The 12,853-nt window shown below is 36.1% G+C and overlaps 1 protein-coding gene across 9 annotated transcripts in view; it reads right to left on the minus strand.

The window, feature by feature from the left end:
* The window catches only part of ACSL4 (acyl-CoA synthetase long chain family member 4), an 86,284-nt gene that overhangs the window by 21,049 nt on the left and 52,382 nt on the right, over positions 1–12,853 (minus strand). For all 9 annotated transcript variants that reach the window (XM_073227993.1, XM_017641736.3, XM_017641735.3 and 6 more), the window contains 5 exons: positions 9,914–10,064; positions 9,639–9,762; positions 6,447–6,518; positions 2,111–2,250; positions 1,197–1,369 (listed from right to left, as the gene is read on the minus strand). In XM_073227993.1, coding sequence (XP_073084094.1) covers positions 1,197–1,369; positions 2,111–2,250; positions 6,447–6,518; positions 9,639–9,762; positions 9,914–10,064 — 660 coding nt within the window. The remainder of the gene's footprint in view (positions 1–1,196; positions 1,370–2,110; positions 2,251–6,446; positions 6,519–9,638; positions 9,763–9,913; positions 10,065–12,853) is intronic.

The following is a 12,853-nucleotide window of genomic DNA, read 5'->3' on the forward strand; positions in this document are numbered from 1 at the left end:
TAACATATCTGATAAAGGGTTAACATCCAAAATATATAAAGAGCTCACACACCTCAACACCCAAAAAGCAAATAACCCAATTAAAAAATGGGTCGAGGATATGAAGACACTTCTCCAAAGAAGAAATTTGGATGGCCAACAGGCACATGCAAAGATGCTCCACATTGCTAATTATCAGGGAAATGAAAATTAGACCACAGTGAGATACCGCGTCACACCAGTTAGGATGGCCAACATGGAAAAGACAAGGAGCAACAAATGCTGGCAAGAATGCAGAGAACTCTTACACTGTTGGTGGGAATGTAAATTAGTTCAATCATTGTGGAAAGCAATATGGAGGTTCCTCAAAAAACTAACAATAGAAATACTATTTGACCCAGGAATTCCACTCCTAGGAATTTACCCAAAGAAAACAAGATCCCAGATTCAAAAAGACATATGCACCCTTATGTTTATCGCAGCACTATTTACAATAGCCAAGAAATGGAAGCAACCTAAGTGCCCATCAGTAGATGAATGGATAAAGAAGTGGTACATATATACAATGGAATATTATTCAGCCATAAGAAAACAAATCCTACCATTTACAACAACATGCATGGAGCTGGAGGGTATTATGCATGGTGAAATAAGCCAGGAGAAAGGCAAATACCAAATGATTTCCCTCATTCGTGGAGTATAACAACGTAGCAAAACTGAAGGAACAAAACAGACTCAGACTCACAGATTCCAAGAACGGACTGGTGGCTAACAAAGGGAAAGTGGTGGAGAGAGAGGGAGAAGGGGATTAAGGGGCATAATGATTAACACACATAATGTAGTGGGGTCATGGGGAAGGCAGCATAGCACAGAGAAGTAGTGACTATAGCATCTTACTACGCTGATGGACAGTTGACTGCAATGGGGTATGGGGGTGGGGGGGAGGAGGAACGTGATAATATGGGTGAATGTTGTAACCACAATGTTGCTCATGTGAAACCTTCATAAGATTGTATATCAACAATACCTTGATTAAAAAAAATAAAAATCAGGGGTATACATGATACTCTACTAATAAAGTTTCTGGAACTAAAACTATATAGGTTTGCATTCAGCCTAATATTACTTAAGAGGTATACAATTACAATAGTTCCCAAGGTTAATGCAAATAGATTTGTTTAGTAGCAACTATTATTTGCCACATTCAGAATACTTACCTTCAGTAACTGTCCCAGCACCACACGATTCTGTCAGTCCATAACCTTGGCCAACTGGGCAGCAGAAGCAGACATTCATGAACCGGTGTGTCTGAGGAGACAGTGGTGCTCCACCAGACAGCATCATACGGACATTCCCTCCTAGCAAAGCCTTCACCTTCTTAAACAGTATCCTTGATAAAAAGGGGGAAAAATTATTTTAATACATACATACATGATTCCTGGTGATACACTAAATTATAAGCTCTGGGAAAGATTTCAGCTTTAGTTGAACATCTAAAATTTCAGAACCATGGTGACAATGAGAAGATAACAAAGCAACACCTTGGGAAGAAATGCCAGAGAAACTCTTTAAAATGAAAAAAAAAGGTGCCCTGTCAGGAAACTGCTTTGTCACACAGTAAATGAAAGAAAATGATGAAGTCAAAGAAAAAAAATTTTAATTATCTTTGAAATATTGAGTTGTCTATTTTAGTTCCCTTCCAATGAAAAATTCATCTCCACTGCCCAGCACTGCATTTAAAGTAACTGTTATATTCATATACTTACTACACTATTATATGAATACAATAAATCAGAGAACTTCATACAGAATCATGGAAATCAGTGTTAGTCAGAAATTATACTTTTTTAAACTCAAATGTCTTGATTCAAAGGTCTATTCTAGTTTTTCTTCATGAGACCAAATATTGTAACTAAATCTTAAATATTTACTGTTATTAAAATTTGGTAAATTGCCAAGATCAGAGTGTAGGGTCCTCTGCTTACAGTAGAAGACTTAGAAGTGTGACCTTATGATCATGGTGGTGATAACTCAAATTACATTAACTTGCCATTTACTTATTCATGTTCCAGATATAAAAACACAAAAAGATTTAAAGGTTCACATTATAGAGTCTATGAAATGTACTTACAGATTGCAAAGTGGGGCATCATAACCCTTTTTGATCTGTTCCAATTTGTAATCATACCCTATCTTGAACAGAGTTTTCTGAATATAATTCATCTCTTGGACTTTGCTCATAACATTCTTATAAATTCTATCCATGATCTCCTAAAAGGTAAGCAAAATATTCAATAATCTGAAAAGAATTACACCAACTCTGACAGTCCAGTTAAAATACCTTATTTACAACATCTTAGGTAGAAGTCTTTAACATAATGGATATATTTAGTTTATTATGTAATTAATTTCACTGACTTTACTCATTCACTATTTCAAAAAGACTAAGGCCAAGAAGTACAGAGGTTGCTGCAGTCCCATCTATATACTAAGTTTATCTACAACTTTTGAAAATGTTAATGACAGTGCAAACAATTCATTCACCTCTCACATGAAGATTTTAATTATTCTCTTTCAAATATATTCACTTATTCTCAGATAGCACCAAAACACTCAACTATGTTGAATCTAAATCCTGATGTTTTTCTCTTTATTATTACTACCTTGTGACTCTTAAAGCATGGCAGAGAACTTTATATTTTCTTATAAATTCTTATGTCCCTGTAATTTAGGAATTTCTATTCCATTTTAATATAAGCTAAAGATAGCAACAATAACGAAAAGAACAGAATTCTTCAAAATAGCAGTAGACACACAGACACCAAGAAGGGACTAGCAGTTACCAAAGGGGAGGGGCTGGAAAGGGTGGCAGGGGAGGGAGGAGGAGATTAAGGAGCACAATAATTCGCAGTCACAATATAGGTTGGTCACGGGAATGGTAGTACAGCATGGAGAATATAGTTAATGACTCTATAAGATGTGCCAACATATTACTACATTGATGGACATTGACGGCCCTGGAGGGGGTAAGGACTTGATAATATTGGTTAATGCCAAACCACTGAGCTGTGTATTTCAATCATCATAAGATTGTACATCAATGATACTTTAATAAAAGCAAAAGAATAATAAAAAAAAATTTTTTTTTTAAAGAAGAGGATTCTTGCTCATAGCTCTTTGGAAAATTAGAAGTAGGACTAGGTTTGGGATATACTGACTCCCAAGCTAATACATACAAAACAAAAAAACAGAGCCCAGACTATTACTAAATCATTACTTAGCAGAAATTAACAAGAACTACTACACATAAAGCACACTTATTTAAAAATATCTAGTCTTAAATATTTAAAATAGCAATTAGTATAAAAATTAGTGTAAATTCAGTTGTGCTATAACTAATAACTTCATGGATGGCTCTTTCAATAGTAGAATAAAGCCACTCACAAACAAGGACAGCAGAACCACCCCTTGCATTACACTAAGTGAAGTAACTCAGAGAAAGACAAAGACAAATAACTTCACTTATATGTGGGATCAAAAAAACCAAACTCATAGCAACAGAGTAGACCGGTGGTTGCCAGGAGTGCCAGGTGGAAGGAATGGGGTGATATTGGTCTAAGGGTACAAAGTTCCAGGTAGAAGGTTAAATACTGGGGCTCTGATATACAGCATGGTGACTACGGTTAACAAGACTACTGTATACTTGAACGTTGCTGAAGAATAGATCTTAAATCTCATCACACACACAAATGGTTAACTATGTTACTTAATGGGTGTGCCAAGTAACATTACTGCAGTAGTTATTTCACAATATATACATACATCAAATCATCAGGTTGTATACATTAAACTGATGCAATATTATATGTCAATTATATCTCAATAAAGCTAGGTGGGGGAAAGGCTACCGCCCCATTCAGTCATGGTACAATGTTGTTTTCTCAAAACCCACAAAAGGAATCACTATTGTATAAGTGAAATATTTGTCCACATCTGTGCTTGAGAAATCCCAAAAGGACTTTAACATGCTAAAGCTATCCCTCTTTTAAAAATGTATGGTATGTTTTATGGAAAAAAATCGTATGGGAGTGACACAGATGGGTGAGACCCTTTCCACTGCTCCTTCCAACACTAGATACCAATCACAGACAAGGAAAGGCCTCAAAGAGTAAGAACACAATACAGCTGTAACAAGTTGGCAGGATTTATTGTTAGCACATTAAGTCACCCTTTATCTCAACCTATTATTCTATGATGTTCAATTGAGTCACTGCTTATAAGAAGTTGTGGTTTATTCTGAATTCATACACTGTATGTGAATATTACAATATTAAAAGAATCTTTTATTGTGACTCAGAAAAGAAACTCAAGAAGCAGAATGTATCAGAAACAATATCCATAAAAACATCTTTTTAAAGAGGAGTGGGAGATGCCAAGGGAGTCAACAAAGTTCAGTGGAGCATCAGTGAACTAGCAACACGGGAGGTCATTTACTATCCCTAGGCCTGAAGAAGCTAAGAGGAGAGAAGTATTCCTGGAATGTGGGGAGGACTACAGCCATGGGAAAAACCTGGTTATAGCCAATGGTTAAGAGACTGTCCAATGGGCACTGGACAGAGGCCAAAAATCATAGCCTGGCAAGGAAGGAGCGAAGGCAGTTAAGTATGTAGATGTCTCTCTTTTCCCTCCACCCACTGATCTCTCAGGAGTGCCAATAATTGGCTGAACCTAACCAGAGATCAGAAAGCAAACAAGCCCAGGTATTTTACCCACAGAAGTCAGCCTCCCAAGGCACAAAGTAAAGAATGGACAACTGCTTATCCTTCAGGCCCACATTCAGACATTACTTCCTAGTCTCCTCAGCCTTTACCCCTCCCTGTGTTCTCTGATGTGGTTTACTAGGTACTCTTGTACTTTGGGTAATAAAGCCAATATACTGTTTCCCAAAACAAAACAACAAAAACCCTACAGAGACAACCACAGTGTTTGACTCTGGGCTCAGACTGGTGAAAATTCAAACTACACTCTACTACCTATGAGCTCTGTACCTTAGGCAAACTTTTCTCATTATAAAATGGGAATAAGAGGACCCACCTTGCAAAGTCTCAGGAAAGATTAAATGAGGTATCTATCTAAAGCATTTTAGCACAGTGCCTGGAAAACAGTATACTGTGCTACCTATTATTAACATCACTGTTATGTTTTAACATCAAAAGATTATCCTTTCAGTGTGTAACCTTAATGAACTCTAGTAGCACCTCTAAATAAAAAGGCAAAGGCTACTCTGACCTATTTCGATTCTTTGGTTATTTGGTAATTTTGTAATTAAAAGCTAAAAAAACCCTAAGTGTCTTCCATCCATAATTCTTAGAGAAACCTGGACTGAACACTTCATTTTATCTAATCTCAGACTTGACATGAGCTAATATAATTTTGTGAAAGATACTAGGACAAGATTTAATCTGATCATAATACAAGCAGCAGTGACACTCAGTCCCACTGGCGTTTTTGAAGCATAAAAGCACAAGAATGCATCTGATTATAGACGTTTGAAACACTGCATAAAATGATTTCGAATTTGTCATCATAAGGCTATGCAATGTTAACAGCTTATTTTTGTAAAAGGTTGTATTTTACCTGAGGATTTTGAATATTTAGAATGAAACTTTTTTCTTTGGGAGCACTCTCCAATGAGTTTTTTTAGTCACCATAAGGGTCGGGAGGCTTGGATTCTAGACTCAGTTCTGTCACTAACCAGCTCTGTAACCTTGGCTATGCTGCCTCAGTTCACCAGGATGGTTTCCTCATCTTTAAATTAAGTGACTAAACAAAATTATCTTTAAAGTATGTTCTACCTTTAAATATTATGACCAATTCTCATGCTAGGTAATTTGAACTAGGTCATTTTTATCACCGATTTTCAAATATTATCAAAGACTAATAGGTATACATATCTGAAGTTGGCCATTTCATCTTTCCCAACACTTACCTAAGTTTTTTTTTAATTGAAGTTTAGTTGATACACAATCTTATATTGGTTTCAAGTATATAACACAGTGGTTCAACGGTTACCCATATTATTAAATCCTCATCCCCACCAGTACAGTTACTGTGTGTCAACACAGGAAGATGTTACAGAACTTATTTGGCTATATTCTCCATGCTGTACTACCATCCCCCTCTCATACTGACCAACTTATAATAGGATTGAGAATTTTTGTGCCCCTTTATTCCCCTCACCCTCCCCACCCACCCATCCCAACCCCTCCCCCATGGTAATCACCAGTTACTTCTCACTGTCATAAGTCTACTGCAATTCTGTTCATTTTGTTACCTAAGATTTTAAGAACACATTTACCATAATTACAATGAAGTAAAATTATTTTAAAACATACACAAATATCTAAAAGTATTACTTTTTAAAAACTCCAAGTGTAAGCAATAAATGACATTTATATTCTACTCACTGGAACAGCTGCCATGAGTGTAGGCTTCAGTACAGTACAATCTCCTTTGCTTCCCTTTTTGATTTTGCTGGACTACATTAAAAAACAAGTAAACAGGATCAGGAAAACCAACCTTAATAAAAATGTCTAACTCAAGTATTAAGAATAACTAAGACAAAAATTTACACATGGAATTTGATCCTTTACTGCTCTGCATGTTAACTGTCCTATCATAACCTACAAGTCTAAAGTGTAAGTGCTTTAGCGCCTTATCCTATAGATAATTTCTTCTAGCACATTTCAGCCTTCCTTAGAGAAGAAACTCTGATCCAAAATAAAGGAGAATGATATATTTTGGTAAGTTGAGCTTTCGTATTAACATTTCATCAAACATAGCACAAACTATCCATTTTCAAAACAAAAAAGTCTCAAGGTAGGTTGAACAGCAAAACAAAATTGAAATTTTTAACTTTCTCTGAATAACCAAAAGGCAAAGCCACATCTCAAAGTCACCACTATGAACACCAATTAATATGACACAGAAATATTAATTTGGTAACATTTTGGTTGACAGAATACTAAAGACATGGACAGAGACCATGTGGGGATATTCATATATATACATAAATGCACATACATTTATTTTCTTTCTTATACATGTAAATACTATTTGGGATTTCAAATATTAAATCAGTAGGTAGAAAAATTGATGAAGTCACCTAGTGAAAAAGGTAGACAAAAATAAGAATTTGCTACAATGCATTTCCTTAGTCTGTAAGTTTAGCTGTATCATGCGTTAGCCATGACTAACACAGACAAAAAGAAAACCAGCTTAAGAAGCTACGTGATCCACCAGTACCACCAGTGTTGCCCTATAGAAGGTTCTGCTGGTAGAACTCAATTGCTTTTATCCTATTCCTTGTGTTTTATGTGCAAGTGCGTGTGCATTTTTGAGTGGAAACCTACACCCTTACATGCCCACTACACACAGGGGTGGAGTGCCCTGTAGAGAAAGATGGGCTTTCATGTCCTTCAAATTCAAGCCAGAGCTGCTGGCTAGTTTTTACTATATAGAGCAGTTCCAGAGTAGCAGTAGCTACAAGAAACCCTTTCTTGCTTTTTCTATCACTCTTAATAATGTTATCAGTTCTCTTGCCTAATTATGAGAGTAACTCTAGTTATAATAACACAGCTATCATCTGACTTCAAATGTGGTACCTTGAGTCTCCCACCTTTTTACTGATTTCCTACATGAATGAGACTCTTGGGTTTTAGATTCTTATGTATGATTGAGACTCTTTATTATCAAATTCACTAAAAAGGCAAGTATGAGTGAATGCCCCCAACATTTTTGTAACAGGCTTCTAATGTATTACTTGGCCTATGAGACCAGCAAGGATGAAAGTCCAACCAGCAGCAAACTTCAATTCCCCCTCCCCCACACTGAACTAGCTATTGTTTTCAGAAAGGCAATGAGAACAAGGGTTGCTACTCTCCAGCCTCTGAACTTGGCCAACAGAGAAAAAAAATCATGCTCAAAGCTTACTGAAATGTTTTTCACATTTTGAAAACATCGCTGATCATAAAACCCACTATGAGGCATCAGAATGTATCCACAGATCTTTGTAAAAATTTTGTTTTAATTTAAGCCCCACTCTTATTCCCAGGTCTGTTTTGACTTTACAGTAGATTAAGTCCTATTTATTTATTAGTTTACTTGACAGTTTACTTACTCCCTCCAGTACTACTCTAGTGGATTTTAACTGTGTCCTTTTAGCTGAGTGGTATGGTTAAGTACAGCAGCTCTCCGTCTTACAAATAGGTTGTGTTCCTTAAAGTACAAAGTAGGTAGTCATTTAGAACAGAGAACATCTTCTTATGGAAAAGCCACTTTAAAAGATAGTTAGATTCTCCTTGGGGAGTGGCAATGACTAGGAAGGGACACAAGGGACATTCTGGGGTGCTGGAAATGTTCTTTTTTTCTTGATCTAGACAGTGATGATCACAGAGGTCTACATATGTATGTGTATATTAAATTGAATCAGGCACTATACTTAAAATCCGTGTACTTTAACATGCAGAAAAAAGATGGTTGGAATCTCAAATAAATCCAAAAAAATGTATTTAACTTTTTGTCTTAATATTACACACCCTACCTAACCTCTCCTTAAAATGGTATTTCTACAAGAAAAGAAAAAAGTATTACAATTTCTAAGTGTGCACACCAAAGGCACATCTCCTTACCAAATCCACACCCTGTCAAGACTCCCCCAAAAAAGGCAGCATTGCCTAGGGTTCTGAAAAATAACCAACAGGCCTCCAGTGATGGCAGTGGGAGAACCCACACAGAGAATCATGTCACTCCTACCTATACTTGCTTTCTCTTTCAGCATTCTGAACCCCACGGTTCCCTTACGAGCTCTTTTTTCCCCACAATGTCTCGTTGAAGCTTTTCTATAGTTACTACTCCAATGAAGAAATTAAACAGAACTGTGCACAGGAGATATTAGATGTGTGACTTCAAGTGGGCTCAAAATTGACATGAGTTAGCCTTACCCAGTGTTCGGCTTCCTGCTATGAAAGACAGGGAGAAAAGAGAACCCTGACTCAGAGTAGAAAGCTGAGGGCTGCGTCTACACATGCTGCAGCGCTGGCCAACAGAACTGCCCATGGTGATGGAAATGTTTGCTATCTGCGTTGTCTAATATGGCGGCCACTAGTCACACATAGCTGAGAACTTCAACTGTAGCTGGAGAAACTGAACAACTGAATATTCCTAATCTGATGAATTAATCTGTATTTCAATATGTGGCTAGTGGCTACTATATTGGATGGCACGGCTCTAGAGAAAACTCAGAGCAAAACTGGGTCAAAATCTCACATTTCCTTTAAAAAAAACTCCACTGTTCATGGGTAATATGTCAAAAAGGCTCAATGTATTTATATTCTCTATGCCAGCTATCCAAAGTAAAAATCTAATAGAGACAAGATGAAAATAACTGTGTTTAAAAATATTTTAAAAATACATAGATAAAGCAATCCTAACAAATCCACAAGGGTATTTACAACAGCTACATATTGCTCATGGGACCTATTTTTCAAGCTAAGGAGAAAATTTTAGCTAAATTAAAATATCTCATGTGTTAGCAGTACCTTCGCAGCCAAACAATATAAGTTAATATGCTCATGCCAATATACTGAAAAGCTTGTCACCTGGTCAGAGAGTGTAAGTGGAGAAGAATATCCAATCCTACATCCATAGGTAAAGCAAGATATCTCTGCTGTCAATTCTAATACATGAGCCAAAGGCAAGTAACCAATATATGTGTCCTTTGGTCTAAAACAAAATAAGAGAAACATTTTAGCCATTCTTAAAAAAACACTGTATATTAAAAAGGTCAATACCTTAACATTTTAATGAAATAGTTTAGAGAATGCCAGACATGAGCTCTGATTTCTAAGAAGCAATTTGAAAAATTCTATCTTACCCAAGGCCAGGAATTCTCTCACACTGGCCTGTCATTCCAGCTATCAGATTGCTATGATGCATCATCACCCCCTTAGGTCGGCCAGTAGAACCGCTGGTATACATGACGATAGCCAAGTCCGAAGGAGTTGGTCTAGCTGGAGGAATGCTCACTGAATGAGAAAGCACCAGGTTTTCTTCAGTGTAAAAGTTAAATTACTAAACAAAGATAATAATTGTACATAATGATAAAACTATTTAAAACAAATATTCTCTATTGATAATCAACACAAAAACAGTTATAAAATTCTGGTGGTCTGCAATGAGAATGTTAAGCTCCATCTGGCCCATCTTCTGCAGGTTGAGCCTAATCCCTGTCTGCTCATGCCTCTCCACAGTCTTGCATACAGAAAGGTGTTGGGGAAAGTTTTCTAGGACTTTGGAGAATCAGGAAGACATAGCCTAAGTTACCCAGGCTTCAGACCTTTCATCTCTAAAATGAGATGGTTTGACTAGATGGTGGTTCTTAACCACGGATAGGCATGAGAATCACCTGTGCAACTTCAACAAAATACTCTCTCTCTCGACCCTAGTTCTGAAAATTCTTATTCTTTATGTCTGGGATGGATCAAAGTATTCACAGGTGACATTCATACACACTCCTGAATGATAACCTCTGGACTGGGATTTTTTTTTAAGTTTTTACAAATGTCATTTTATTTTAAAGTTATTGAACCATGGACACTGAATGACATCATTATACATTAAACACATGTAAGATTAGATTTCAAATAGCAAGTAAAATCCGAAGGACATTAAACCAAAATTATCTTCTCTACTGTTTTGATTGTTGCTTCTTGAAATCTATATAGGAAATCATTTTTCAAAGTATTCAAAGTATAGTTAAATAAAAATTAAAGCAGGAAGTCCTTTCTCTCTCTTCTGGACACACACATACAAACACACACTCCTATAATTACAGGTTCTTCCCCTGTTTGGATGAGACCATAGTGACTCTTTTTAATCAAAATTAGACAAGAATTTTAGGATACCAAGAGACAGAGATACTGTAGAGGGGTTTAAATGCCCTTCATTTCGATCAAAGGTAGTATCTAATCAGTGTCTAAACTTCACTGTCTGAAGGTAGGAATCATCATCTTAAGGGTCCCAAGCCCCAGTGCTGTCCTGTCAGGTCTTCCCAGCAGATCATATTTAGCCACCTTGAGCAGCAGTCAGCAGACTTTTTGCAAAAGGTGCAGTCAGTAAATATTTTAGGCTTTGAAGGCCATATGGTCTCTGCCGAAACTACCTAACCTTGCCGTTGTATAATCAAAGGACCCATATGTTAAAGATATGGATGTGACTGGACTCTAATGCAACTTTATTTTGGAGAAACAGATGGCAGGCTGTACATAGTTTGCTAACCTGTGCACTACAGTTATGCTTTTTCGAACTATCTGTTGTGAGGATGTTTTCTTTCCTTCTCAATGAATTTATGGATAGATGCTTTTGTAAAATAGAATGAAAATGCATTACTGGAAAAACAAAAAAAGACATTATGAACCTAACATGTTCAGATTACACAGACAAAAAATTACATTTTAATAAATATAATTAGAATAGACATACACAGAAAAAGAATTTTAAAAACTGCAAATGCTGTTACTTGAAAACATCTTTAGCCTATTAATAAAGAGAATTACTATTACAGAATTTTCGTCCTTTCACAATGCTAAACTAACACAAAGTTGAGTGAAGCTGCAACTCCTCATTTAAATGCTTATATGCACAATCTAAAAAAATGCTGTATATCTATGTTTAAGAATTTTAATGTGACATAAATTTGTTTCTTGCTGTTAATTTATGTAATCTGGGCCAGACTGACAACAGTGCTCCTTAAAGAGATAGTATCTAAACTGCTCCTTTTTTTTAAATTGCTTTATTTAGGCATAATTGATATACAGAAAACTGAACATATTTAATGTATACAATTTGATGACTTGAACATATGCAAACACCTGTGAAACCATCACCACAACCACAGTAACAGACATATCCATCAATTCCCTAAGTGTCCTTGTGCTTCTTTGTTGTTGTTGTTGACTGGATCTTTAAATCAACTTCAACTCTAAAATTCTAAAATCCTAAGTTTTAAACAGCATACTGAGACTTCCAACTCAAGACAGTGTATCGTGCTAACCTAGTAACCTCCTTTTCTTTCCAGAATACACCAAAATGGCCAAGAATCTACAGATGTGTTATCAGAATTAAGTATAAATTTACTATGATAGTTTATATTTAGTAAATCAGTTCATACTCTTTACGATAATATAATAGTGATACACATCATTATGTATGTGTCCAAGCCCATACAACATACACCACCAAGAGGGATCCCTAATGCAAACTACAGACTTTGGGTAATAACGATGTGTCAATGTAAGTTCATCAGTTGTAACAAATGTACCACTCTGGTGGAAATGGGAGAAGCTATGCATTGTAGGGGTAGGAGGTACATGGGAAATCTCTTACCTTCCCCTCAATTTTGCCGTAAACTTGAAACTGCTATACAAAATAAACCCTTTCTTAAAAATCAGTTTATAAGAATGAATTACATTTTTATGTGCCAGTTAAAACTTCAATGTGATTTACCATTTAAATAACCAAAAATAAAGTTATACTTAAACTGGCTAATGCTAATGCTCTTTAAAGAGATCTACTGTCACAGGTTATAGACCAAGCAAATAGGAACTACATCCTTCCTTGGGTGACTAATGGAAGCAGCAGCAATAGATATGTTAACCTTTTCTCAGTCTATGTTCACAACGAGACACTTCATTCTTATCATCCTAACAACAACTTTCTATTCAGGTAAAGTTTCACAAAAAAATGTCTTATCTACTGTAGAAATGAATGGAACCTGGAGGATATGTGGTCTATCATGTTATCATTCACACAAAAT

Source organism: Manis javanica, chromosome X, assembly GCF_040802235.1.
Source record: "Manis javanica isolate MJ-LG chromosome X, MJ_LKY, whole genome shotgun sequence".
Taxonomy (NCBI): domain Eukaryota; kingdom Metazoa; phylum Chordata; class Mammalia; order Pholidota; family Manidae; genus Manis; species Manis javanica.